Consider the following 27,389-nt stretch of genomic DNA (forward strand, 5'->3'; position numbering starts at 1 on the left):
GAGGTGAATGAATTGTCTAGAAGTCAGGTGCATCTGACCTTTCGACCTTTCGACTCTGGGACGTGATGTCGCCGTCTACAAAGTTCACAGTCAAGAACTGTGCAAGTGAGTTAAACAAAACAAAACCCCTCATAATGTCTTAAGTAGCTTTGAGTCAGACTGCGTTCATAGCTCTCCTGGGCTGACTATGGTCTGTGATTCTTCATTCCCACCTGTCTGAAGTCTCTGCTGTCACCTTGTAGTACAAGCCAAGGTTCAGCCCCCAGCCTGACTCCCTCAGTCCCACGCTGGTGCGGCTGGGTCTGTGTGCTCCATCTCACCGTTCCTGAGCACTCTTCCGGTGCTGCCTCCTCCTTTTTCCTCAGCCCTGCCTGGACCCCTGGACCTCTTCTCTTTGTCAGCAACACCCTTGTCTACCCAGAAGCCTCTTGACTCTACCCTGCACCTCCCTTCTCCCCCTCCCCCTCCCATCGCCAGTGGGGATGCCTCTAGGCAAATCAGGAGCATCTGCTGGGTATTCCCCCATTGTGTCCTCACAGCACCCTCAACTAGATGCTTCTCTCTGCCTTCTCCTTTCCTTCCTGGCCTCCTCTACACGGGTGATGACCAGCCCCTTCCCTTTCGGTCTCCATCTATCGGGCTAAACCATCCCACTGTGTTCATGGCATGCCCTCACGGACTATGCATTCACATGCTGCTACTCCTTTCCATTGTTCTCTCTCTCTCTCTCTCTCTCTCTCTCTCTCTCTCTCTCTCTCTCTCTCTCTCTCTCTCTTCCTCTGTGTGTGCATGTGTTCCTCATTCCCCTCTCTCTGAGACAAGGTCTCACATAGTCCAGGCTTGCCTTAAACTTGCAACATAGCTGGATGACCTTGAACTTCTGATCCTCCTGCCTCTACCTCCCAAGAGCTGGCTTTACAGGTGTGCACCACCATGCCCAGTTTAGGAGGTGCTGGGGCTTGAACTTAAGGCTTCGTGCACACGAAGCAGGCACTCTACCAACAGGGCTGCACCCTCAGGACCAACATCTGCTTCTTGTATGTGCTCCAGTTAAAAAGCAGGGCCTTGGGCTGGGGAGATGGCTCAGAGGTTAAGAACACTGGCTGCTCTTCCAAAGGTCCTGAGTTCAATTCCCAGCAACCACATGGTGGCTCACAACCATCTATCATGAGATCTGGCGCCCTCTTCTGGCCTGCAGGGATACACACAGACAGAGCACTGTATACATAATTAATAAATAAATCTTCAAAAAAAAAGAAAAAAGCAGGGCCTTCTCTTAGCTCCTGCATTCCCAGGGCTCAGCAAACAGAGGGTGTTTGTGGAGATTTGGACAGCTAACTGGCTGCCTGCAGTCAATGCTCACCAACTCAGGCATCTATGGTTTGGGAGGTCAAAAGGTCAAAAGGGGTCTTAATAACTGAAATCAGTCTGGAGACACAAGGAGAGAAGCCATTTTCTTGTCTTTTTTCAGTGTCCAAAGGCTGCCTGCCTTTGTGGACTTGTGGTTCTTTCCTTCACGGTCAAAGTCGGCCACGGCAGGTGGAAGGAGACTCAGCTCCCGTCACCGACTCTGACTTCCCCTCTGCTATCCCCTCTCTCCTTCGGGGGTCATGTGGTTACACAGGGCCCTCCCAGGCCATACAGAACACGTCCCCTGCTTTAAGATCGGCTGATAGGCAACTTTATTTCCACCAGCTGCTTCATCTGCCGGTTACCACGTGACCTTACGCAGTGACAGCTTCCAGGGACTAGGGTGTGGACACATTTGGTGGGGTCTCTCATGATGCCTGGCCTGTTTGTTATACTTCAATACTTGCTTCCAGAGGGGCAGGCTGCCCTCATCCTGTCCAGCTGTGCTCTTCCTCCAATGTGCTCCCCCATTCTCTGTGTCCTCAAAGTCTTGTGGCCATCTAGTGTACAAGGCAAGCCAGGGATCATTCTGATGTCATAGATGCAGAGGCTGAGGCTTCAGGAGCTCATGTGACTTTGGCCAGAGTTACCTAGAAAGAGGAAGTCCCACAAGAAACAAGGATGTCCTAGAAAGGAGGATAGCCCAGAGACTATCCTCAGCCAGTTTACTTTGACGGCAGGCCTCCAGGAGCTCCCTGCAGTAGGTGGAAGGAAGACACACATATAAAGTAATAGAAATGGTCAAAACCAGAAGGATGGATGAGGCAAGGAGGAGCCAAGGACAACACATATATCTGTCTAGTGGTCCTGCCTTCCAAGAGTGAGAGCAAATTTCCTCCAGTTGTCCAACAGCCCCAAGATGAAACAAAATATCCAGCATCATGGGATTAAGAGCACAGACAGCAGCCCTGCATGGTGGCACACACCTTTAATCCCAGGCAGAGGATTAAAGATATTGATATAAAGATAGATATCGAGTTCGAGGCCAGCCTGGTCCACAGCGAGGTCCAGGACAGCCAGGGCTACACAGAGAAATGCTGTCTCAAAAGACAAACAAACAAATAAATGAGTGCATACGACTCTTGGGGAAGACCCAAGTTTGGTTCTCAACACCTACACTGAGTGACTCAGAACTACCTTTAACTCCAGTTGTGGGGGACCCAGCACTCTCTTCTGGCCTCTGCACACTCACAGGCACACACACACAATTTAAACAACAAAAAGACATCTTCCAAACAAAAAGGAAGAACTGGCCATGGCTTCAGCATCTGCCTTGAGTCCAAACAGCAGACCCTTTAACATTTCAGCCCACATCAGCCTAAGGAGTGAACTGTGGTCCGTACCCCATGTTTATGTGACAGCTTTCACTCGGCGCTTCCCAAGTACTGAGTGGGCACTAGAGGTCTGAGCCTGTCACCCAGGAAACTCATCATAAGCGCTGGCTGTGACAGCTGGGACGTGCTCATCACTTCCTCTGTGAGGTTGTCCCTGATGCCTCCTCCCCCTGCTCTTGAATGGGGCAGTGAGTCCACCCAGCACAGAGCGGCCTCTTCTCATCATGAAACTTGTTATCACCAACCAGGCCTTCAGGTAGACCGGAAGTCCTTCGCGCTCCAATACCGTGAATTTTACCCTGTAATCCCCATACGTCACCGTGGTTGGGCACACAGCTGCTGCCCCACTCCTCGGTCCCTGAGGGGCTGAGCACAAAAGCCCTCTGCTGATCCTTGCAGCAAGCCGATTCTGTCCTTGAAGACCCCTAGGGTTGGATTCCTATTTTATAATCATCTCATCGGCTCCTTCCCCCAGCAGGTGACTGGAAGAAAGTCCTCAGATGTGTCAGCGGTACAAGGCAGGCTGGGAACAGGAAGATCGTATACATGGAGCATGTACAACGCAGGGAAGAGGTCAGGACTATGGAAACAAAGTCAGTTTTCTCTCCATCACCATCTCTATCTCCAGTCAATAGGCCCCTTAGGCTGGGTGTGAAGGATTTGCTATCTTTTAAAGTAATAACTTGACTGAGAGCTAATTAATACGCTGTAAACTTCATGGATTTAAAGTAAACAGTTAGTGCTGGCAAGATGGCTGACGGGAAGGGGTCTCCAGGCCCGACAACGGGAGTTCAACCCCTGGGACCCACTTAATGGGAAGAAAGAAATGACTCTAATCTCCAACATGCACACTGTGGCATCTGAGTGCACACACACACACACACACACACACACACACACACACACTTAGTAAATAAGTAAATGTTAAAAATCAAAGGGCACTGGGTGTAGTGGTGCACACCTTTAATCCCAGCACTTTTGAGGCAGAAACAGGTGATCTCTGTGAGTCTGAGGCCAGCCTGGTCTACAGAGTGAGTCCCAGGACAGCCAGAGCTGTTACAGAGAGAAACTCTGTCTCGAAAAACCAATAAATAAATAAGTGAATATTACAGGCAATTAGAACTGGCATGTTGGCTCATGCCTATAATCCCAGCACTTGGGAAGCTGAGGCAGGAGGATAGTTGTAAGTTTGATACCAGCCTGTGCTACAAAGTAAGACCCTGTCTCAAAAGGTAGGGGAGGGGGGCGCAATGAAACCATTCGTATTGTATCTGCAGATGTGTGCAGCCATCAATATTAGAGCATTTTCTTTGTCATCTCCAAAAGAATCCCGCCTCTATAGCCATCCCCCCCCCTTCTGTCCTCCCACCCACTCCGGGCAACCACTAATCTGCTTCCGTCTTTACAGATTTACCTGCTCTGGACATCCCATACAAATACAATCGAATGATAAGTGGTATTTAGGGCTTCCTTCTGTTTAGAGTAATGTTTGCTGTAGTTATCTGTGTTCCACGTGTATCAATATTTCATTCTCCTTTTTAAAGATTATCATTGTGCGTGGTAGAAGGGGCTGCGCGTGTACCGTGGAGTGCGTACGGAGGTCAGAGGGCAGCCTGGAGAGCCAGCTCTCTCCTGAGGTTACCGGGATTGTTCTAGAAGCATTTTACTTGCGGAACCGTCTCCCGAGCCCCTACTTTCCATTCCCTCTGTAGGTGAAGATTATCCCACTGTGTGGCAGTGCTGCTTTCTACTTCTCCATTCATTGTCTAGTGGACATGAACCTGGTATTTTTATTCCGTGCTTTGATTGGCTTAGGGATCCCATAGCTAGGACGTGTGCTCACGATTCCTGTGAAATGTTCCTGGGGATGGCAAATGAGTAAAGGATGAAGTAAGAGTATCTGCTAGCACCCACCTTGGTGATAAAGTCGCCCATCACGGTGGTTGGCACAGGATGTCCCACTCTTAAGGGAAGAATGTGGTGTCTTAGTCAGTTGGGCCTTCGGTTCTGCAGAGGGAACAGAGGAGTAAGAGAGGATTAGGCCTAACTCTGAGCCTTCCTTAGCCCATTCAGGCAAGCTGCTAGCCTCATAACCAACATTCAGCAACAGGAACAGTTATTGAACCCTTCCTACATGCCAAGCCCTATTCTAAGCATTTTGCATGCATAACTCATTAGGTCTTGCCAGTGGCTCTATAACATAATACTATCATAATTCCCAATTTACAGATGGGAACCTGGGACACAAAGTTTGGTAACCACTGCATCCAATGTGGCTGGAACGTGACCTGACTAGGGGTATGGAGGGAGTGCAGAAAGGATAGACACATGCCCAGGAAAGCTGGGGACAGGTGGACTGTGCAGACTCTGATGGAATGGTACCAACCACCACTACAAACCATAGCATCGGCATGCTTGCTATCAGGGTTGGGCGGGGTTGGGGGAGGGGTAGCTAGTCTCAGTAGGATGTGTTTGCAGAGGAGCAGTCTCCCAGCTGTGAACTTCCAGGATGAGGAAGCTGCAGTTGTAGTTTTTGCTCACACTGATCACCCCTTCATAAACACTCACATGGGGCCAGAAGAAAGCTTTGCCCAATCCGAGCCTGACCCAAATGGGAAAGGCTTTGCCAATTCCCTGTGAGTCAGAGGCCTTGATCCTTGACATGGCCAGCTCCCGTCAAACAGTACACACTCACTCAGGACTCCACTGGCTCAGGACTTCCCTCCTTCCCTGTGGTTAACATGTAGGCCCTCAGAACAGGAAATGCGGGGCTAGCATTTGGACCCCATCAATCTGAAGCCTGGCCTGCACCCACACAGAGCGTGGTCAATGAACCCTGCCTGGAACACAAGACTCATTCCCAATCAAGTAGGGGCTCTGTGGCTCTTAGTCTGCTTCTTGCCATCCATGAGAGGAGGAGGGTGCAGCCACCAAACACCAGGACACGTGTTGCAAATTGTGCTGAAGCAAAGGCTGATGGATATCAATAACCTCACTTATAAAACAGGAAACCGAGGCTCGGTGGGGCGCTGTTGGTCAGCTTTCCATTGCTGTATTCACAAACACCCAAGTTAAAGCAACTTTAAAGTAGGAAACCTTTGTTCAGGCGTGTGACTTCCAAGGTTCCATGGCCAGCTGGTCTTGCTGCTTTGGGCCTGTGGTAGCATACTACATCATAGGGGGAGTGCACAGTGGAGGAGACTTGCTCACCTCATGTCAGCTAGCATGCAAAGGCAGAGGGGAGGTCAGGGTCAAAATATACCCTGCTAGGATGTGTCCCCAGTGATTTAATGCCCTAACACAAGACCCAGCTTATCAAAAGTTTCACCCCCTCTCAAGAGCAGACTGGAAACCAAACCTCGAGCACATGGGTCTTGTAGACATCGAAGATGCAGTAGAGGCCCCTACCCTCCACGCATCAAATGCAACCAGAAGCCTGTGCCTGACTCTGGATCTATTGTTCTCATCTATTGTCCCTCTGCCTTTCTAAGCCTAAATAGTTTCTTTGTATTGTACCACAGCTCACAGGTTTTTCAGAAAAACATATCTCCCAGATTACATTGCTAAACTCCAAGCACTGTCGTGGACATCCCTGTTTCCTCTGTTACCCACCAAGGTTACCGGGGTGTTCACCCAAACTCTAACCCTGCTTCTGTTCCTGCTATTATACCTGCTGGTCCCCACCTAGAGGACTTCCCAGGGCTCCTGCCCTAGGCACCCAGACTGTGTCCCATAGTCACCCTGCTGGGGTCACTGGGCTGTAATACCAAATCCCAGATGAAGTGGAAAGCCCAGAGTAACCCAAAGAAGGACTCACCCCTTGCCAATGCCTGGGGCTCCTTTGGTGGGTTGAGCATTTGACGTGGGTTTTCCCTCGAAGGGAGTTGCAGAGGCCAAGGAACTTCCATTTTCAGGTCCTCAAATCCTACAAGTGGGTAGCTTGGAGATGTTTGGGACTTTTTTTGGTCTGTTTGAAAGAAATGTTTGTTCTCACATAGCCGTTTCTATTCTTCTTTCTCAAGTATTTGCTGTTGTTGTTTACCTCCACCTTCTATTTTCTCGTGGAACAGTCTGTTCACAGCTTGAAGGCATCACTTGTTCCCACAATGCATTTGACAGCATCTGGAGATGCTCAAGGGAGAATGGATGAATGAACCGCCGAGAGGGATGAGGGACACCACTCATAATTCATGTGGAACATGTGGGGTTTCTTGTCCCCCTATTCACTTCAGTCAGGGAACCTTCTGGCATTGTTCCACCCCATCTGCAGTCCACACTCAGTGTCCCCCTGGAGCAACAGGGGAGGTCCACCTCCGTGGATAAAGGCCAGCTCACAGCAGAGAAGACGGTGCAGAGTTCAGCCTTTGATCTCTGTCCTTCCCTGGTCTGTGTTTTCTCTGATTTGATCCAACCTTGTGACTTCAACTGCCATCCCTACCTGGGCATCCCTACCTCGTGTGCCTGGCTTTGTTTCCTCCTCCGGTCTCTGGACTCAGGTGTGTATTCACCTCTCTCTACTGCGTCTCAGCTAGGATGTCTGTGAGACATCTCAAACTTTCATGACCAAGAAAGTACCATTCCCTCCCCACAGGCCCCCCAGCCACTCTTCCTTCCCCAACCCAGAAGAAAATCCTTCAGGTGTCCCATTGTCCATTCCGAAAGTCCAGGGACCATTTTTGTTTCTGCTGTGTCCCTCACACCTACACATGCTTCATCAGTAATGCCAGCAGCTTTACCTTCAAACTCTCTTTTCTCCCCACCCCCCGGCTGGATGTCTGGTCTGCTCCACTGCCGCCTGCTAGCTAGATTAGGCCCGGCTAGCACCTGCCTTTGGGCCTGTTCCCATTCTCACCCATCTTCTGCCTGCAGCCTCTTTGATGTAACCACTCACCCAGAATGCAACACCAACTGCTTGTGATAATGTATCTGAGGGGGCTGGTCCCACACTAACTCTGACTTATCCTTTACCTCCCCAGCCAACTCCAGTCCCTGCCTCGTTTATCTCTGCTCTTCCTCATCCTGTTCCTGTTTGGGATTCTGCTCAGAACACCCTCCCCTCCCTGTCTTTTCCCTGCCTGGGATTGAACCGAGATACTCCTTTCTCAGAGATATCTCTGCACACCCTCATAGAAAAGATGACCTCCTTTGCCTCTGTCATATCCCGTAACAATCCCATACCACCTTGTGGCTGATCTGTCTGCATCTCCGTTGGTGCTTTCCCTCACAGGAATAGAAATTCTGGAAGGGCAACAATTCTGTCTTGTTCACTCTTACACTCGGAGCCTAGAACAGGGTCTGTGATGAGAGCAGGTGGAGACACACCCTCCAGTGAAGGGGTAGGGTTTGTGGGGCCTGAGGTCTGGGAAAAGCTGGCTCTCTAGAACCAAGGTGGTTCCCATACCATCGCTAATTCACTTAACAGAAAGTTACTCTGCAGCGTGGGTTTCACTGTTCTCCTCTAGAAGAGGTGAAAATCAGACAGCTTCTCACTGCTCTAAGAACAGTGCTCACAGAGACAGGTAGGATAAATGGATCTGCCTAGTCTGGTCCAGCAACCTCTCCATCATCCCAGGATGGCAATGAGGGAACGCTAGGACAAACAGAAGCATTAGGAACAAAGAGAACACCCAAGATGCTACCCTGATCCTTCCCGAGTGATGTTGAAGAGCTTCGAAAGGGATAGAAACTCTTCCTAGGAGATAGCCCTGTCCTAAGATCCTTTTCCTCTCTGGAGGACCAAAAAAGCTAGCGTCTTTCATGCCTTTGAGGCTCTGGGTTCACTGTTTGAGTGAGCAAGGAACCTTCTTATTGGCTAAGAGCAAAAGATTCCCCCACCCTCAGGCACAGACCTCTCATTGCTGGGCACAATGAGGCTTCTCAACATCCCCTGTTCCCCTACACTGCGGTCCAGAGACTGTTAGTCACTTCGATTTTGGAACAGCGAGGAGGGTGGAGAGCAGGGCAGAGCCAGAGAGGTAGCAGGCCTTCTGGACCATACACAAAGGTTCTACTGTGTGGATGGTCAGCAGCCTCCAAACTGTATTTACTCAGCATGGCAACATCGTCCAGGAAGTTCCACACAGTCTAGACATAAGCTCCTCACTTCTCACTCAGAAAAACCCCACAGACACGGAAAGAAAACACCACAGGTGATTTTTTCCTGGCCTCGGCAGAGTCGGACACTCTTGCAACTGAGGTCTCAAAGGTAGCTGGCAGAGCCAGGCTTGCTTGGTGGCAGGAAGGGTGTAGCCAGCAAGATCCAGGCCCAGAAGGATGATGTGGAGGCTGGGCCTGCAACCAGGTGTGGTCCACAGGGTGAGTTGAGGGTGTCAGTGGCTGTAGGAGCAGGGGCCTGGGTCCTACACTGGCAGATAGGGCTGAAAGAGAGAGGGACAAAGGAACCAAGCCCGGGTGAGCACATTCTATACTTCATGCCACGTGCTAAGTACTTTAAGAACCAGGGGAAAAAAAGATACTTATCCACGGAGCCTGAGGGTTTTGGGGATGCCTAGAAGAAGGTAGAAATGCTGAAGTCATTCTTTGTTTTTGTGTTTTGTTTTGTTTCAAGACAGGGTTTCCCTATGTAGCCTTGGCTGTCTTGGAACTCACTCTGTAGACCAGGCTGGCCTCAGACTCACAGAGATCCGCCTGTCTCTGCCTCCCAGTGCTGGGATTAAAGGTGTGCGCCACCACCGCCAGACTGAGGTCTTTCTTAGAACCAAGAATACATAGGTTACAGATGGTGCTTAGTTGGTAGAGTGCTTGCCTAGCGTGCACAAAACCCTGGGTTCGGTTCCCAGTGCCACATAAGACTGGGCATTGTGGTCGATGTATGTAATCTCAACACTTAGGGAGAGGAAGCAAAGAGATCAAAAGTTCAAGATCGCCGGGCGGTGGTGGTTTCACACCTTTAGTCCCAGCACTCAGGAGGCAGAGACAGGAGGATCTCTGTGAGTTCAAGGCCAGCTGGTCTACAAAGGGAGATCCAGGACAGCCAGGGCTACACAGAGAAACGCTGTCTCAAAAACAAACAAAAAAGTTCAAGATCGTCCTCAGCTACACAGTGTGTTTAAGAGTAGCTTGATTTACAGAAGGCCTGATGAGGGTGGGGTACAGTACAGGAGACAGTGGGAGTGTGGCCTTACTAACAACCTCAGAGCCCAGTGGGACCCCAGCCTGGGATGACCTCGCAAGCTGCTGCACCCACTGAAGGAGCTCTGTGGCTAGGAGTGTAATGCAAGATGGCGGCCAAGCCTCACGTGGGCTGAGCCACCAGCCTGAAGACCATGCTGCCTTCTTCCACTGCACCAATACAGCTCAGTGGCTAATAATCATTTTGATACTTACATAACAGCCCTGCACAGTTCTCCAAGTGCTTTCATGGGGTATATCACTTAACTCATGGCCCTTGCTGGGTGTCAGGGTTAAATATCCCACGGCTAGTCCCATTTGGTTTCTCCTGTGTGCCCTTGGCTAAATGATGTGTGTCTCTGGGCTTCAGTGTGCACAGCAGTCACATGTCAGTATTCCGAAATGTAGGAAAGGAGGTGTTCTGGAGATAGGTGGGGGTGAGAAGCCTTGTCAGTTAAAGAGAATTTGTTAGCCTAGGGGACTTCAGGAAACAAACTCTGTACTAGAACTTTCCCTTTCACCCAACCTGCAAGCCCTAAGTGCTTCCAGAAGCCTCACCTTCCCCTGCTGCCCCTTCCAAGCACAGTTTTGAGACGGGGAAGTTCCGGTGTTTTTGACGTCCCCCCCCTGTGGCTCTATTTTTAACTGGACCGTCTCTTACTGCACCACCAGCCTTCAGCGCCTGAAAGCTGAGGTAGGGTGCACTGTCAGCAGGGCTGGAGTAATAAATAGCCGTGGACAGAGGCCACGCTGGTGTGGAGCAGGAAGCTAGACAGATGGACAAACCGATCGCCCCTCATCTTTGCCAAGGGCAGCTCGATTCACCACACTCTGTCCCTAAAGCCTTTCTGATGCTCCCGGACATCGAAGTACGGGTCTCTGACCACAACTCATATGGCCAGTGGAAGGATCAGACATGGACCAGTCCTGAGCCCATCCAACAGCCTCTTCGGATGGGCTCCAGGCTTCCAGGGCTTTCCCAGAAACTTTCGGGAAATCTGGCATCTTGAATAGAGGTGAATCATTTGAGGTCCTCCTTGAAATCAGCGTTAGTGTTTAGACTGGAGTGGGGATGAGCCAAAGTACCTGACTTTGGCCCTAGAACGTCCTTTCACAGCAGGAGGTCTGGGGCTCCATTCATTCTTTCCTCCCTCTGCACAAATTTCCTTTCCAGTCAGCTGTGTTTACTCCCCTTGGTTGCCAGAAGGTAGCAGGGACCAAATCAAAAAACCGCTTAGTACCAAAAGGAAGTGGAAGTGTCTGTGCACGGGGGTCTAAGTGGCATAGTGATGCATGCTTACTCCTGGAGTGAAGCACCATCCATCTCAGACGCCATGATACCTGTGGGGAGGCAGAGATGGAGTTTCTCAAACTGCTACCCAAGTCCTTCCAAGACAAAGGGAGAGAGATGAGGTTCTCCGCCTGTGTTAAGAAATATCACCATCATGGTGGTAACAACAACAACAAAAAGCAAAAGCCTAATAGCTCTAGGATTGATCACATAAGACCACCAAAAAGCCAAGAGGTGGGGCCAGCAAGATGGTTCAACAGGTAAAGGTGTTTGCCGCCAAGCCTGACAACCTGAGTTCAATTCCTGGGACCCGCTGACTCCCACAAGCAGCGGACAGGATAAGGGGTCTGCGGGAACTCAACCAGAGGCTTGTGCCACCCCTCATTGCTTCAGCAGTGTGAGCCTGGGCAGGAGTGGCACCAGTGTGAGCCTGGGCAGGGGCGGCACCAGTGTGAGCCTGGGCAGGGGCGGCACCAGTGTGAGCCTGGGCGGGGGCGGCACCAGTGTGAGCCTGGGCGGGGGCGGCACCAGTGTCTCTCCTTGGGGCTGTCAGAGTTTGGTGACTGACTGTTTAATGGCAGTGGGGGACTGGGGAGGGACAAGGAACAGGGTTGTTATTATTATGACTGGCTATGGGTCCAGCTTGCAGTTCTGAAAGTTGTCCTCTGTCCTACACACACACACACACACACACACACACACACACACAGCACACACTTTAAAAAGCAAAAACAGAAGGAGCTAGGTATGGTGGTGCACACCTATAATCCCAACACTCGAAAAGGAAAGATAGGAAGGTCATGAGTTCAAGATCATCTTAGTTTACACAACAAGACCCTGTATCAGAGAGAGAGAGAGAAAGTAAATCCAAAAACAGGTTATTACGTAGACCACGTGTATGTAGCAGAAATGAGTGCCATTTCCAGGGTCAGTAACTCACCCTGTGTCATGGTGACAAGCAGACTATGCCCTCTAGGCATCTTGGCCTAAAACATCAATAAACTAATGTCCAGGACTGAAGGCTAGACCCATGGCCAGTCATAATAACAACAACCCTGCTGCTTGTGCCCCTACCCCTCACCCCTGCAGCCATTAAATAGTCAGTCAGCAAACTCAGAGTGGCCTAAGGAGAGACGCTGGCACCACCCCTGCCGAGGCTGGACCACCCCTGCCGAGGCTGGACCACCCCTGCCGAGGCTGGACCACCCCTGCCGAGGCTGGACCGCTGAAGCAATGAGAGAGGCGGAGCAGGTCTCTGAGTCCCAGGGGCCCCCTTCTCAGCCAGTCTGCTCCTGCCTCTCACCTCATTCATTAATTTAATAAATGGTCACTATCACCCAAGGCATTCAGTCAAGTAGGGAAAACAAAATCATACACATTTGGGAGTGAAAACTCTAGAAAGGGCAAATGCTCTCTCGTTTCCTACAAAGACTCTAGCTCCAAATGCATTTTGCCACCCCACTGTCCCCCCATTTTTCGGAGTCATTGAACAGGGGACAGAGGTTTGCAGACTCTTGTTGACACTTCCCATGTCTGGCGGGTCTTTGCGGAGTGAGAGACCCTGCCCTGACTGCCTCCAGTCCCTCAGCTCCTGTCTAGGACAAGGCCTTATTCTATTTGTCTCCAAGGGTACATCCAGAACCCCAGTACATTGTAGCCACTCACTAAATGTAGATGACTGAATAGTGTGTGTGTGTGTGTGTGTGTGTGTGTGTGTGTGTAGTTGTTTTTAATCTTGAATATGGGAGCCAGTTGCAAAATACTGTTAAAAATATCTCATCCCAGAATTCCTGATGGAACCACAAAACAGGTGCCTTTCGTGGCACCCCATGGGACCCTTTGAAGAGCAGAGTGTACACTTGCTGATTAACGTGTGCCTCTCTTCTGTTTGCCAGGAAAGAGCCGCAGAGACTAACTCCAATGTGGACAGCTCAGCACAGCCTTCCGTGGCTCAGCTGGCTGGGCGGTTTCAGGAGCAAGCAGCTGTAGCCAGGGAGGTGAGTCTGGAGACTTGGTGCGTCCTCGTCCTCGTCCTCTTCCGGGCGGCGACTGGAGGAAGGGGAAGCCTGTCAGGCCCTGAGAAGACAGAGGGCAGGAGGAGTCTTGGCAATTACCAAATTAGGAAGAGAAGCCAGAGAGGGTCCCTCTGAATGTGAGGAATGTGCCACCACTGACTTGAGGCCGGGCAGAATCCTTCCTTCCCTACCAGAGTCAGGCTCCCACTGTGGCCAGGAGGGGTGAAAAACAGGCCAAGTGTGGACTCCTTTTCCTCTTGAGTACAGATGGGTGCTGTACCCCTTTGTCCAGCCTGGACGGGTTCAGAGTAAAGAAGTCCCCACACCCGGCTCCTGCTTCTAGCCTAAGAAGCAGGAGATAGGCAGAAAGGCTGCATCAGATCCGGAACTGAGAATTTGGAAGCACATTCCAAAAAGAAACCAGGGATGTAGGACCAGCAGATTCTAGAAGAATCCTGCTGAAAAAGAAAATGCCTTTTTTTTTTCAAAGTGTTACGACTTTGGACAGTTGGACTAGATTTTCTCAGTCATGTGGCTCCCATTAGAAGTGAGCTGAGGCCAGGCGGCGGTGGCGCACGCCTTTAATCCCAGCCCTCGGGAGGCAGAGGCAGGTGGATCTCTGTGAGTTCGAGGCCAGCCTGGTCTACAAAGCGAGTTCCAGGACAGCCAGGGCTACACACAGAGAAGCTCTGTTGAGGGAGATGGGAGTGAGCTGAGCATGGCGGGCGTGGAGCTGCATACCTGGGCTCTCAGCACTGGAGGACCAAGACTTCAAGGTCATCCCCAGTTACTTAAGGACTTCAAGGCTAGGCCCAGGCTACAGGAGACCCTGTCAAACAGCAACAACAGAAATAAAAGGGAGAGCCCCCAGGTGGACAGGGTCTGCCGTGGCCCCACAGACAGCGACAGTTCAGCTGCCTTGCTCTTTTACGTACAGGATTTTGTGCTTTTGTTTTCTTAACTAAAAATAAAATCGACCAGGATATCTAGACAGAGGAATGCTCTAAAGGACAGCGGAGATGGTACTGAACTCAGAGACTAGTTCTGCCTCATAGCCAAAAAGGCGAACTGTGGATGTCATCTTGAGAGGCTGACTCAGGTTGGGGACCTTAAGTGCAAGAGGACATTATTGCTGAGCAGAAAGGGAAAGGAGACAATGGCCAGCGCTAATCCATTCAGCAGGAGGACAGTCTCTAGACAGTCAGCTCCATCCCCATTCTTTCCTCATCTAGACGCCTCTAATCATCCCTAACACCGCTTTCCAATCCTTCCTTTCCCTCTCTATTGCCTGATTCACCCCTCTCTTTTTCTCTGTGTCGTCTGTTACTCTCCCTCTAGACATCAGCCAGTAGACCAACCAGAAGGAGACCGCCCTGCTCTCTCCCCCTCTTCCCCCCCAAGGTAGAGCTGGGCCAGAATGGTGAGGAGGTAAGTGCTACCCTGGGGTCACAGATGCTGACTGTGGGCTTTCATCCTCCTTGCAGGAAGAGCTACAAACACCACACGTTTAGACCTTGATGTCTGCCCAAGGGTCTCTCCACCTCAGATACAAGAATGAGTCTCTCTTGATACTTCCTGGATCTTTTTTTTTTTTTTTTTTTTTTGAGACAGGATTTCTCTGTGTAGCTTTGCGCCTCTCCTGGAACTCACTTGGTAGCCCAGGCTGGCCTTGAACTCACAGAGATCGGCCTGGCTCTGCCTCCCTAGTGCTGGGATTAAAGGCGTGCGCCACCACCGCCCGGCCCTTCCTGGATCTTTTACCCTGGAGTCTAGCTTTCCCCAGTCTCTCACACCAAGACTCCTTAAGGATCAGTCAGAGACCAGAGCCGTTTTTCAATCTAAGTCTCGATGAGGTGTGGAAGGGTCCTGGACAGAGAGGCTGTGCAGTCAGAGGCAGAACTATAGTGCTGGAGAAGTTCATGGTCCCTCCATAGCCTCAGAAAGGCTGGCTATTGTTCAGGATCACTGGAAGAAAACCAGAGCACACAGGAGGCCTCCTGGGCCTTGGATATAAATAGCCAGAGCTGCCAGCATAATGAAGGCTCTGGTGTCATAGATCATAGCCAGTAATAGAGTCCCAGCCTGCAGCCTGCCCAGCCTTATTTATCTGATTGTAGCTGTTAGAGTGGCCGCCGCAGGCCCCAACCCAGCAGCCCATGAACTTTCCCTGTGGTCACGGCCATGGTCATGCCAGAAACCAATTTGCAGGTTGTCTTCAGGCCTGGGAGGCCAAGCCCAAAATAGAGCAAGCAAGTCACACAGCTCAGTTCCCAATTCCCACTTCAGCTCCCTCTTTTTCCCTCCCCTTCTTTCTGGGGATCAGCATCCTGATAAAAGGCACCAAATGCCCCTGTGGACTTAGGCAGACCTACATTTGGTCCCCTATAGAGGAAAACAGTTGATGTAGATGAATAGTTTTTCAAGCCTTTTTGTCAACCCAAAGCTCACAAGTGCATCAAAAAGCAGAGAACTCAGGCCAGCAAGATGGCTCAGCAGGTCCAGGCACTTACTTATCACCAAGCCCAATGACCTGAATTCAATCCTTGGCAACCACATGGTCAAAGGAAAAAAAACTGGCTCCCCAAAGTCATCCTCTGACCTCAATACACATGCTATGGCATGTATGTGCCAAACACACTCCATACACACACTGAATGAATGAATGAATGAATGAGTGAATGAATACATGTAATGAAGAAGCAGTGAACTTGGCACATGGGATATGGCTCAGTGGATAAGAGCACTCATTGATGTTGCAGAGTTGATTCTCAGCACCCACATCACATGGTGGTTCACAACCATCTCTAACTCCAGGTCCAGGGGAAATATGATGCCTTCCTTTGGCCTCTGTGGGCACCAGGCATCAAAACACCCGTATGCATAAAAAATTATTTAGTTAAAAATAAATTTAAAAAAAAATGTAAAGGACGGAGAACTCATAGCTACTCCCAGTCAAATAGGGGTGGCATCTGGGGCCCGTCTGCTCTGGGAATAACTCCCTCTCCACCACACAGGGTGGTCTTGTGAGCTGCGAAGTCCCAAGAGCTGAGTTTAACAAACTGATTATTTTGTTGGGTCTCCTCAGGCGCTGGCACCATGATGCTATGGCTTCGTGGCGTTCCCAGCCAGTGCTACCACCACCAGCTTCTCTTTGCAAAGGGTTAACTTCTCCTTGTAGCCCTTCCCTGCTGAGCTTGGCACCTCTGCTGTGGTAGAGGTGCGGGGCTGACGCTGTGGCCGTCCGAGGCTGCCCCCTGATAACCTAGGCTTGCCCCAAGAGGAGTCATTGCCCCACACTAGTTCCTTGTTTGTGAAACAAGGAGAGGAACATTACGAGAAAGAGTGCCGGGGGCGGGGGTGGGGGGAGCTTTGCTCGTGGGAAGGAAAGCAGATGAAGCGAGTCAGGTTTGTCGTGATTGGATTGTCCGGCTTCATTTCACCGACTTTATAAGATAAACTTTTAGAGCTTTTATCCATGGGGTAAGAAACCCAGAAGTTAAAGGCATGCGATGGCCAGGGGGTAGAGTGAAGAGGAAGGTGGGGTTTAAACTGAACACCCCTTCTGGACCGAGATGCTGTGTGTTCTTGCAAACAACACCGCCCCCAGGATCAATGACTCCCTTTTTGCCGTGAAATTCAGAGTGGGGTGTCACGGCACACAATCATAATCCCAGCCCTTCAGAGAGTGACACGGAAGGATTGCCATGTGGAGACCAGACTGGTTTATATAGGAAGCTCCAGGCCATGCTGGACTTCAGAATGAAACCTCTGTCACAGAAAGAGGGCACAGTTCACCTGGCAGAGCCGCGTGGAAGGGTCACATGCCTGCGTAGTACATGCAGCCTACAGGAACCCTGAGAGCCTTCGGGTTGCCCTAGGTTGCTCATGCATAGGGATTGGAAGGATCAGTTCATCCCTTACCTCCTACCTCTGGGCCTGAGATGTGGGGTCAGCTTCTGAGAGAACCGGATGACTGGATGGATGTTGAAAGGACATGAATATCGCTCCATCTGAAACTATCAGGTCCAGAACTTCTAGATGTCATAATACACTGTTGGAATGTTGTATTAATACACATATACATAAAATGTATGAATGTCAAGCTAGTTTATCTCTGCAGATTGTCTTAGCCCCAGCCACTGGCCTGGAGCCTGTGATTAAATTATAAGCCAAATGCTGCCCCCTGCTGTCCATCCTGTGAACTGCACCAGCGGTTGCACTTGATTCCGTATAGTCAAATCATTAGTTCCACAGTCCACTTCTCCTGGGTCTCTAGCACTCACTGTGGTTAAAAGGCACTGTTTGTTGAATTTCCACTGTCTTCAAACACAGTTAGGAGAGTTCATAATATTACCTAAAGTGAGCTTTGGTAGAGAAAATTTTGCTGCACTTTACGAAAACACAGGAAATCCTTGGTGACACCCAGAAACTAAGACCCTCCCGATTGGGGCTGAAGGATCTTGATGCTCACTAGAAACAAAAGGCTCCATGACAGACCGACTGCCCTAGTCTGGCAGTGGAGACTCATGAAGGCAGCGGCAATCTAGAGCTTGAAAGAAAGCCCTTAGCATTCTTTGCCGTAGCCACGAAATCTTGGTAGAGCAGGCATTCCTCCACTCATCAACGCTGGAGTCAGAAGGAGGCAGGTCTCTGAGTCCCAGCCATTGATTGCCCCACCGCAGCGTGCGCTCCCTTGGCACTGGCATCTGAAAAGGCCTCTGATCAGTTGAGTCCGTCTCTCTTCCTCTACAACTAGAACATAATCAGACACCTCAGAATATTACCAAGAGAGCAGCAGTATTTTTTTCCTATGGTTCCAGTACAGTCATATATGGAGATGGGGGGATGTAATTTACATTGGTCCCAAACTGGAAAAACTCCTTCTGTGCTCGGCCCTGTCTGTCACCATGAAAATCATCTTCTATTTCTCCACCATCATTTAATCATCGTACGACTGCCATCACTTTTGCAAAGTAGTGGGAATTTAACATAAAATAGGGAGCCAATCTTTTTACAAATATATAATCTGAAACAGGAAAAATTCACGGTGTACATTGATCACGAAAGTAATTAACAGAGCATACGTAATAGATAGCAACCACAGGCTATCAGTTAAGGGCAGAGAATAAATCACACTCATCGTCATGGAACTAGCATGATACATGGTGGCATTTGGTAGATACTTAACACATGTATCCGCTAAATTAAACTGTATTCAGTGTTTGGGAAAATTATAATATATGAACCAGACGATGGGTGGGATTTTCCAAAATATTAATTCAGTGAAGGGATTTTAATAATACCTCTGTCTAATTCTATCCCCAGCCTGTGATTTATTGCTTTGTTTATGACCATTTCTGCCTTTTGCCTGTGAAATTCCCTCCAATTGTTGATTTGCTTTGTAGAAGGCCATGAGGTGAAGGCCTTGATCCCCCCAGATGTAGTTTTTCCTCCTAATGACAATGAAGTCATTCTTCCTGGGACGGGAGACTTCCTGTGGTACGAATGTTTGCCCTGACTTCTCAACCCAAACTCAAGTGGTCTTGCTTGTGGTGAAATGGGGGGGGGGGGGATACAGGAAGCCTGCCTCATCCAGTCTTGCCGAAGTAAGTGGGTGTGGCACCAAGGTAGTGACAGCTTAAGAGACTGCCCCCTCTCCTCCCCCGGCTCACTTGATTCTTTTGGTTTATTTGCTCTCTGTAGAAATCACCATACAGCGCCAGCCACCCACCTAAAATCAAGGTGAAGAGCTCCCCTCTGATTGAGAAGCTTCAGGTACGTGTAAAATGCATCCTGCCTGCCTCATGCACGCTCCCATGACTCCTGTGGTCCAGCCTTTCCCTGGTACTCATCACAGGCTACTTAAAATATATATATATATGAACAATGTTGCTTCTTAGCTTGAGCATTTTCTACATTTAATTCTTCCCATGACTCCGTCTTGTCTGTTTTGTGCATTCACACAGTAAATTATGGCCACCTTCCTAAACATTCGCAATGCTTTGTAGCCTGAGAGTGCTAACAACTCTTGGGACCTCTCAAGGTCATCAGTCTTGGCTCAGGGGAGTGCTGGCGGGTGAGAGGGGAGACATCGTGAGTGTGGGGTACTAGCCAAGCAATGCATGAGGGCCACCAAGAAATCAGTCATAAAAGGCTGCGGAGGTCACTGAAAGTTGGGACAAATAGAGGACCCGAGACTCAGAAAGGGCATTTAGATTTGCTCAAGATCATATAGCAGCTAGTAGGAGAAAGATCCTATGTTAAATATAATTGGGTGTGTGGGACTTTCTGGTGCTCCACCGGCCTTTCCTGCTGGTCCCCTCTCTGAGAGGTCTTACATGTGACCAGCCCAGTCAGATCTACTCAACTGTGTAGGTTAGCATCTGTAAAGGGCAGGAGAAAGAGATGTGCCCCCAGATGGCGCTAAAAATCTGTGGACTGGTGATGTAGCTCAGTTGCCAGAGTTCAGAAAACCCAATTCAATTTAAAGTTCAGTTCCTAGCACTCAAAAACTGGACATAGTGGAGCATGCCCGCAACCCCAGCACTCTGAAGACAGACGCAGGAAGTTCAGAAGTTCAAGGCCATGCCTGGCTACATAGTGAGTTGAAGGCCTGGCTTCGTGAGGCCCTGTCTGGATTGTTAGTACATAATCCCTCCATAACCATCTTCCTGCTCTACCGTCTGTAAGGCTGATCTGGGGTCTCCCACATGTCCCCCCACCGAACCTGTAGAGTCCCTTAGGTTTTAGTTACCTTTGAGTAACTCCTGCTTTGGTCTCCCTCGTATCCGTTTTGATCTGGTTCTACTGTATTGTGATGCCCCAGGGGGTCAGAGGAGAGACACCCTGAAGAGTGCAGACTCCACCATTGTGCTGTCTCCAAAGACAGAACTCTACCTGGAGGCCTGAGGGACAAGCAGGCCTGCCATGAACCTCAGGAAGTTTAAGCCCCCTTCTTCCTCTCAGGAGCCTGACACTGACTGAGTAGAGAGCATGCAAAGGGGATAGCGGTATACAGCAGGCATTGATAGGCAGCAAATGCTGTTGGCTGATGGGAAGATGACGTGGATGCCAAATACTGCAAGGATCTGGGAGCTAAAGGTGCTGCTAGCAGCCTGTCCTTGGGCCCCTGTGACTACTCATTGGAGCTGTTCCACTTATTACTATTGTAGTTGTTGTTGTTAGACAGGGCCTCACTGTGTAGTCCCAGCTCACTAATGTAGACCAGACTGACCTCAGACTCACAAACATCTGCTTACCTCTGTCTCCTGAGCACATACCTTTAATCCCAGCACCCAGCAGAAGTGGGTGGATCTCTGAGTTCAAGGCCAGGCTGGTCTATAGAACAAGTTCTATAGAGAAACCCTGTATGGGGAAGAGGGGGGCTACACCACTGTGCCAGGCCAGGGCTGTTGGAGTGTCTATTGGATCCACCTCGTCATAATCTGAGCACCTGACAAGGCAGCCTCCTGTGAGCCAGGTAGCAGGTATGGGTAGGCCATGCTTCCAGAGCAGCCACAGTGTAGTGGAGGATAATTGGCTGGGGGGAAGCACACAGAGTTTCCTGTTGAGCATCCTCAACCAGCTGTGGGGCCAGTGAAGGAACAAAGCAGATGCTGTCATCTTTTCCCTTTCCTTAACAGGCCAACTTAGCCTTTGACCCAGCAGCTCTTCTGCCTGGGGCTTCACCCAAAAGTCCTGGACTGAAGGCCATAGTGTCACCATTTCACAGTCCCCCTTCCACACCCAGTAGCCCTGGCATCCGGTCTCAGCCAGGTGAGGCAGAAGAGGTGCCTGTGAGCTTTGACCAGCCCCCAGAAGGTACTCACCTGCCCTCTTACAATAAGGTAAGTTGTGGTGTGCCCAAGGAAACTACTTGGGGTGTTCAAACTTTGGGCTATTGTAAAGAGACATCATCTACAGTGTTTTGGGCCATTCTCGTTGAACCCAGAGCTCACCAATTGGCTGGTGTGCTGACCAGCCAGCTCCAGGGATCCGTTGTCTCAAATCCACGGGTTGCCTCTGTTTTTCACATAGGTGCCGGGACTCCAAACTCAGGCCCTCACTCTCCCACAGCAACACTTTACTCACTGAGATATCTGCCCAAATTCTTAAATGATGAAAAGCATGTGTATTTTCCTGAGACAAAAATCTGCAGCTTACCAAGTAGTTTTACAATCCTCTAGAGCAGTGGTTCTCAACCTTCCTAAGGCTGTGACCCTTTAAGACAGTTCCTCATGTTGTGGTGACCCCCAACCATACAAGTATGTCATTGCTACTTCATAACTGTAGTTCTGCTAGTGTTGTGAATCATAATGTAAATATCTGATAAGCAGGATATCTGATAGGCAACCCCTGTGGGGTCTCGACCCACAGGTTGAGAAATGCTGCTCTAGGTTCTGATTTATAATAAACAGCAAATAACTTCACACCCTCCTAGGAAACTTAATGGACCGTCAGTGAGTTCATTCAGCACTTTTTTTATTTTCAAGATAATAGTCCCTCACATCTTCTTCCAGGTGCGGACAAGAGGCTCAATTAAAAGACGTCCTCCCTCCCGGCGATTCCGAAGGTCTCAGTCAGACTGTGGGGACCTTGGAGACTACAGGGCTGTGGAACCATCTCAGGAAAATGGTACCAGGGAAGAGAACGGGGATGATGTGTTCCCTAGCAAGAACAAGGCCCCCGGGTCTCCCCCACTCAACCGAGAGGCCTTGGGAGATGGGGTGGAGGGAACCCCGGGGTCTGCAGAAAAGCCTCCTCGAAGGAGCAACAGCATGGAGAAGCCAGAAGAGCGGGTCGGGACCCCAGAGGAGGCCAATGCAGGAGACAAGGCTGGACAGAATCCAGACACAGCTGGCCAGGGCGGTCTGGAGGCCCCAGAGCCCCCCCAAACCTGTAGCACAGAGGCTGAGAATGGGACAGCAGCCGGAGAGCACGCAGACCCTGAGAAGGCCACAGAAGGGACAGCCTCTGAGGAGAGTGTGGCAGATGAAGAGGAGGGGTTTGGACAGAAAATCACAGATGCGAAGACACCAGAGGAGGGAGCAGTCAGGGAGAAGGCCCCCCAAAGTTCTTCTGGGAGAGTAGAGGGCACCGTCGACCCCGAGCTGGAGACAAAGCAAAAGGAGAGGGCATCTCTGGAGCCGGGCTGCAGCCCAGGGGTCGACAGTGTCCCAGCAGAGACCAGCGATGAGATCCAGAATGATCACGAAGTCTCCACGGTAGGTGGCCCTGATGGTCCATACCGTATCATGGCCAGAGCTGCCCCCATTGTCACATGTCCTGTTCCTCCCAGTCTGGTGCTCAATCAGCTCAGTGTGCAGAAACAAAGTCACCAGGCCCCTCGCCGTGTGTGCTGACTGAGTAGAGACGGACTGTCTCCGTTGTGAGGCAAGAAGGGAAGTGTGTCTCGTGTTCTGGCCTGCCTCCAGCTGACTGGGCCAACTTCTGGGCGTGCATGGAGTGAGCAGGGCTTGACAACTGGGTGTGACAGATGCCGGCAATGTCTGCTGGGGGGTTGTGCGGGGTGCTGCTGTTGGGGTTCGGAGGTGAGTCTGTGTGTAGAGAGCAGGGACAAGACATCGGGGACACTTACAAGCACACGTGGCCTTGGGTTGGGTCTTCAGAGGAGGCTTTGTGTGACATCCACATAGTCACAGGCAATGTCCTGTGTTGCATCTGAGAAAGGAGACAGCACAGTCCCTGCCCTTCTGTCAGCCCCCACACCCTGGACCTTCCCCCTCCACCTGTCTGCTCCCACCGGCTCCCAGAAATCCCCCCTGAACTCGCCTGTTGCTTCAGGGGAAGACCGGGTTCTGCAGAGGCTTGGAAGCTCCCCAAGGACAGCTGGGCGCCCTCCCCAGCCTGTTCCTGACTGTTTCCTCAGCTCGGTCACCTTTATGTCTTCCTTTCCGGTTGTGTCGCTCCCTCAGCCACCACGTGCATCTGCTATGGCCGCCCTTCTGCCACCCCTTTTGTTCTCTCGATGAGATTCATTCTCTACACGGTCACCGCACCGTGGGTCGGCCGATGGGTAGTTGGCTGGCATGGAGCTGCTCTTGGCAGGACTTCTCACCTCTCTTGTTAGGTTTCGAGGCTCAGCACCACAGGCTTGAAACAACAGAAATAAACCAAGTGTGCTGCTACTCATGCCTGAAATCCCAGCACTCAGGGTGAGATGGAAGGACGGCATGAGTTCAAGGCCAGTGTGGGCTACATAGTGAGTCCAAGACAGCCTGAGTTAAAGACCCCGTCTCTGAATGAATGAATGAATGAATGAATGAACGAACGAATGAACGAATGAACAAACAAATAAATAAATAAATAATAGGGATGTAGTTTCTCACAGTTCAGAATGTCAGAGACACCAAAATTAATAAACAGCCCCTCCAGAGGGCTGAAAGAGAACCTGTCCCTCTTCTGTTAGCCGCTGTCAGAGCCCTTACAATCCTTCCTTGCCTCCCCCAGCTTCTGGTGGCTGTCATAAGTGTTTGGCCTTGAGGATGCCTCTCTCCAGTCTTTGTCTCCATCTATCTGTGACCTTTCTGTCCGTGTGTCTTGGATTTCCTCCTCTCTTCTCGCATAAGCGAGCAGCCTTCGGATGCAGGATGTGCCTTCAAGCCGGTGTGATCTCATCTTGACATCCTTCATTATGTCTGCAGCAATCTGCTTTCCAAAAACAGATCAGATTTGGAATGGACACACACTTCCTTCCCTGGCTCTCCCCAGAGCTGTGCTCTAGCAATCCGGTGTCTTTCTCCTGCAGCACACCAGGTTCATTCCCTACTCAGAGCTCGACCTTTGTGGCCCCTCCAACAAGAACCCTCCTCTTCCTGATCCTCAGATGGCCCCTTCCAGCCTATCCTCAGGTCTCAGCTCAGCTGATGCTCGTCACTAAAGCCTCTCTTGTGACCACTCAAAGAAATCTGTTCCCACTCCACAGTTACTCTCTCCCATAATCCTACTTGGACATTTTCCCGAGTTTTGTTGATTTATTTTTCAGATTTATTTATTTCGTTTTATGTGTATGCATGTTTTGGCCTGCATGTGTGTAGGTGCACCACGTGCATGCCTAGTGCCTACAGAGGCTAAAGGAAGGCATTGGACCCTCTAGAAGTGGAGTTAGGGATGGTTGTGAACTGCCATGTGGGTGCTGGAAACCAAACCCAGGTCTTCTCCAGGGCAGCAAGGGCTCTTAAGCCCAGAGCCACCTGCTCCTCTTTCTTTATTTTTATTGTCTCTTGCACTTCTAGTATGTCCTCCAAAGTTACTGTAGACACTAGAACAGGGTAGGTCTTTCAAAAATACGTGTACAGAAAATGAACGACTTTTAGCAAATTGATTAGTTTCCCGAGACAAGGTCTTACTCTCTAGCTCAGGGTGGCCTGACGCTCACTGTTAGTCCAGGAGGCCTTGAACTCCAGGAAATCCTCCTGCTTCAGCCTCTTGAGGACTGGGACAGGTGTGCGCCACTATGTCCAGCTGAACAGATGAATTTTTAAAGAGGAGTAAAGTCTCCTTGGCTCGAAGTAAATGACTCCCAATGACAGAACAAGAGCCCAGGTACAAGAGGGGGTACTGCTCTGGGAATGCTCCTCCCAGGCCCTCAGGTTTTATCACACAAAGGAAATTGGGGAGAAAAAAGTGTCACATGCACTCAGGGAGTATGACACTTTAATACTTTCCATTTCTATCTGAGCCTCTTTTATATTAGATTTAGAATAAACAGTCTTCTAGAACCTTCTAGAACCTGGGGATTCCACTAAATCCCCAGATTACCGTAAATGCCCAAATCCTTAGTCCTCTTGGAGTCCAAGTAGTCCTCCGCCAGGGGCTCCCACACCTCTCACTGACAGCCTCTTCTGGTGCTCAGGAGTGGGGGTCTCCTGGGTTCGAAGTTGGTGGCGCCTTGTTATTTCTGGAGAGTCTCAGGTCGAAGGTGGCTTCCTGAACAAAATTCAGGCAGGAACTATGGGGTAGGCCCTCTGGTCATCTCTCCAGCTTTATACTCTGTATTCCTAACCCAGAGAGCCCTGGCCAAGGGAGAGAATACCTCAGAAGCACTTTCCCAACAAACAGCAGCTCAGATAAAGAACCCCCCTTGCACCTCTCCACACATCCCCAGTCACTGAGAGGCAAAACTTCAGTACTAGTTGGCTCACCCTCCTGGTTTTAGACCAGAAGGTACGGTGGGCCTGGAAATTGTCCAAGGTCACTAAGCTCCCTCAGTGCTGACTGAGTAGGCACCTGTTCAAATTGTAAGAACAAACTGTTCGTGAAGCACCACTGTCTGTGTGAATTATCTGTCTAATCTACATGGACTATTGTTTCCTGTCTCCTTAGGTCCCTCTCAAGTCTGATCCAGATTAGAGTCAGAACATCTCAGACACCAGGACAAAGGGTTCCCCAGTGACAGTAGTTATGAGACGTCTCTTGGCATTTCCCCAGGCACCCAGGCCTCTCCTGAGTCTTTCCTTGGGCTGGCAAAGATAGGCAGTATGCAATAAGAAGTGGTTTCCCACTCCTAATCTGATCCCATGTTGTGGCTTTGATCGATAGAAATCAATTGATCAAATAAATTACGGTCGTGCTTGTTCAGTCAGTACCCAAGAAGCACAGATTGTCTTCATTGCTGTGGGAGAGACTGGGCCTTCAAAGTGGGGAAAACACAGCAGCAGAAACAAGACAGAATATGTGGGCTCTGCCTGCCAGCAGGGCTATGTGATGTTCAAGGGATGGAGCAAGGCATCCTTCACAAGGAAGGGGGAAGAACTCAGTTGGTAAAGTTCTTGCCATGCAAACGTGAGGATCTAAACTCAGATCCTCTACACCACTCTTAAAGAGGGTGGGAGGGGGTAGACAAAGCAGTGCATGGTGGTACATACCTTTAATCCAGCACTTGGGAGACTGAGGCAGGTGAATCTCTTGAGGCTTGCCTAGTCTACATAGCTAGTTCCAGGCCAGCCAGGACTACACAACGAGACTCTGTCTCAATAAATAAATAAATAAATAAATAAATAAATAAATAAATAAATAAATAAATAAATAAGATGGACAAGAACTTAGGAAGACATCCAGCATCTGCCTCTGCCTCTACACACAGATGCATATGTGCAACTATGCACATATTGCATGAAACTGTATATACACCACACACACACACACACACACACACACACACACACACACACACACACCACAGAGCAGGGAAAAGTTACATAGACATCAAATGTAAGGTGGTAGCTAAAGGATTACCTTCCTGCTCTGTTAGCCCTTGAAAGTAATTTAACATCTCAAGCTCTGGTCCCTGGGATGAAGTCCCTAGTCTACCATTTGCTAGCTGTGCCACCCTGGAAAGTCACTTCCCTCTCTCAGTGCCTTAACTGTTTCACCTATAACATAGTTACTAGAACTAGCTAACTCCCCTAAGGTTTTGAAGATTAAATGATGTGTGAATAAATACAATCAGGCACATTGCCTGCTGGCTCGCTCCGACTTCATGATTTTTGCCTTATCTCACATCCCCAAGGAGATCTTCTGAGTGTCGGTCTTTCTTTCCCTGTTCACAGGATGACATCCCCATCGAGGACACTCGGATGTGATGAAGAGCTCATGGTGCCGGTGATGAAGCCACTGGAGACATCTCCTTGGAAATGGCAGCAGCAGCAGCAGCAGCGCATGAAGCCACTACAGAAGCAGAATCCACAGGGAATCTGGAGTCAGCCCAGGATGCAGGGTGGACCATCCCCTGTAGGCCGCAGCAAATGTCTTCTCTTTGGAGATTAGAGTTGATGGCAGTAGAGTTTTATCAACTTCAGTGTGTGTCGCTTGACGGACTTGACTCAAAGTAAAACATATTTAAAGCAGCGATTTGCCGTGGTGACGAACGACTCACTCCTCGGCATTACTGGTCGTCCTCTTGACCCCCCACCTCTTCCTGCAGCTGACCTCCCGACTAGGCTCTGGTTCAATTTCTGTAAAGTTACAGCCTTTTCCATTGTTCTAAACTTTTTATGGTTCTCAGATGTAACTTAAAACTAACTTGAGGTAGATAGAGAAGATTGTCTTGTGGAAAGTAAAATCCTCTAAGTTACAGAAGACCTGAAAGCATATCAAAGCCCTCAAGGCGATCTTTCCACTTGCTCCAAGTGGGGGAAGGGCCAACCAATTTCAAAAACATTAGACTCGAAGAGATATTTATTAGAA

General features: G+C 50.0%; 1 protein-coding gene and 1 long non-coding RNA gene across 7 annotated transcripts; one reads left to right on the forward strand and one right to left on the reverse strand.

Annotated features, from left to right (window-relative positions):
- Positions 1 to 1,658: 1,658 nt before the first annotated feature.
- Positions 1,659 to 5,082, reverse strand: LOC131925855 (uncharacterized). Its single transcript, XR_009383366.1, has 2 exons — positions 2,754 to 5,082; positions 1,659 to 2,000 (listed from the first exon to the last, which is right to left on the reverse strand). It is a non-coding gene; the product is annotated as an uncharacterized LOC131925855 (long non-coding RNA).
- Rcsd1 (RCSD domain containing 1) lies at positions 2,876 to 27,049 on the forward strand. 6 transcript variants are annotated; one of them, XM_059281232.1, is made up of 8 exons: positions 2,876 to 3,000; positions 3,223 to 3,337; positions 13,062 to 13,163; positions 14,520 to 14,609; positions 18,885 to 18,956; positions 20,825 to 21,028; positions 21,701 to 22,405; positions 26,753 to 27,049. In XM_059281232.1, the coding sequence occupies exons 2-8, from the start codon at positions 3,245 to 3,247 to the stop codon at positions 26,783 to 26,785; spliced, it is 1,299 nt and encodes a 432-aa protein (XP_059137215.1). In that variant the 5' UTR covers positions 2,876 to 3,000; positions 3,223 to 3,244; the 3' UTR covers positions 26,786 to 27,049. The 6 variants fall into 6 exon arrangements, with proteins under 6 accessions (XP_059137215.1, XP_059137217.1, XP_059137219.1 ...); XM_059281234.1 differs by having other exon boundaries at positions 3,223 to 3,317; XM_059281233.1 differs by having other exon boundaries at positions 2,879 to 3,000; positions 3,220 to 3,337.
- The last annotated feature ends 340 nt before the right edge of the window (positions 27,050 to 27,389 follow it).

The sequence above is a fragment of the Peromyscus eremicus genome, chromosome 15, assembly GCF_949786415.1.
Source record: "Peromyscus eremicus chromosome 15, PerEre_H2_v1, whole genome shotgun sequence".
NCBI classification, from domain to species: domain Eukaryota; kingdom Metazoa; phylum Chordata; class Mammalia; order Rodentia; family Cricetidae; genus Peromyscus; species Peromyscus eremicus.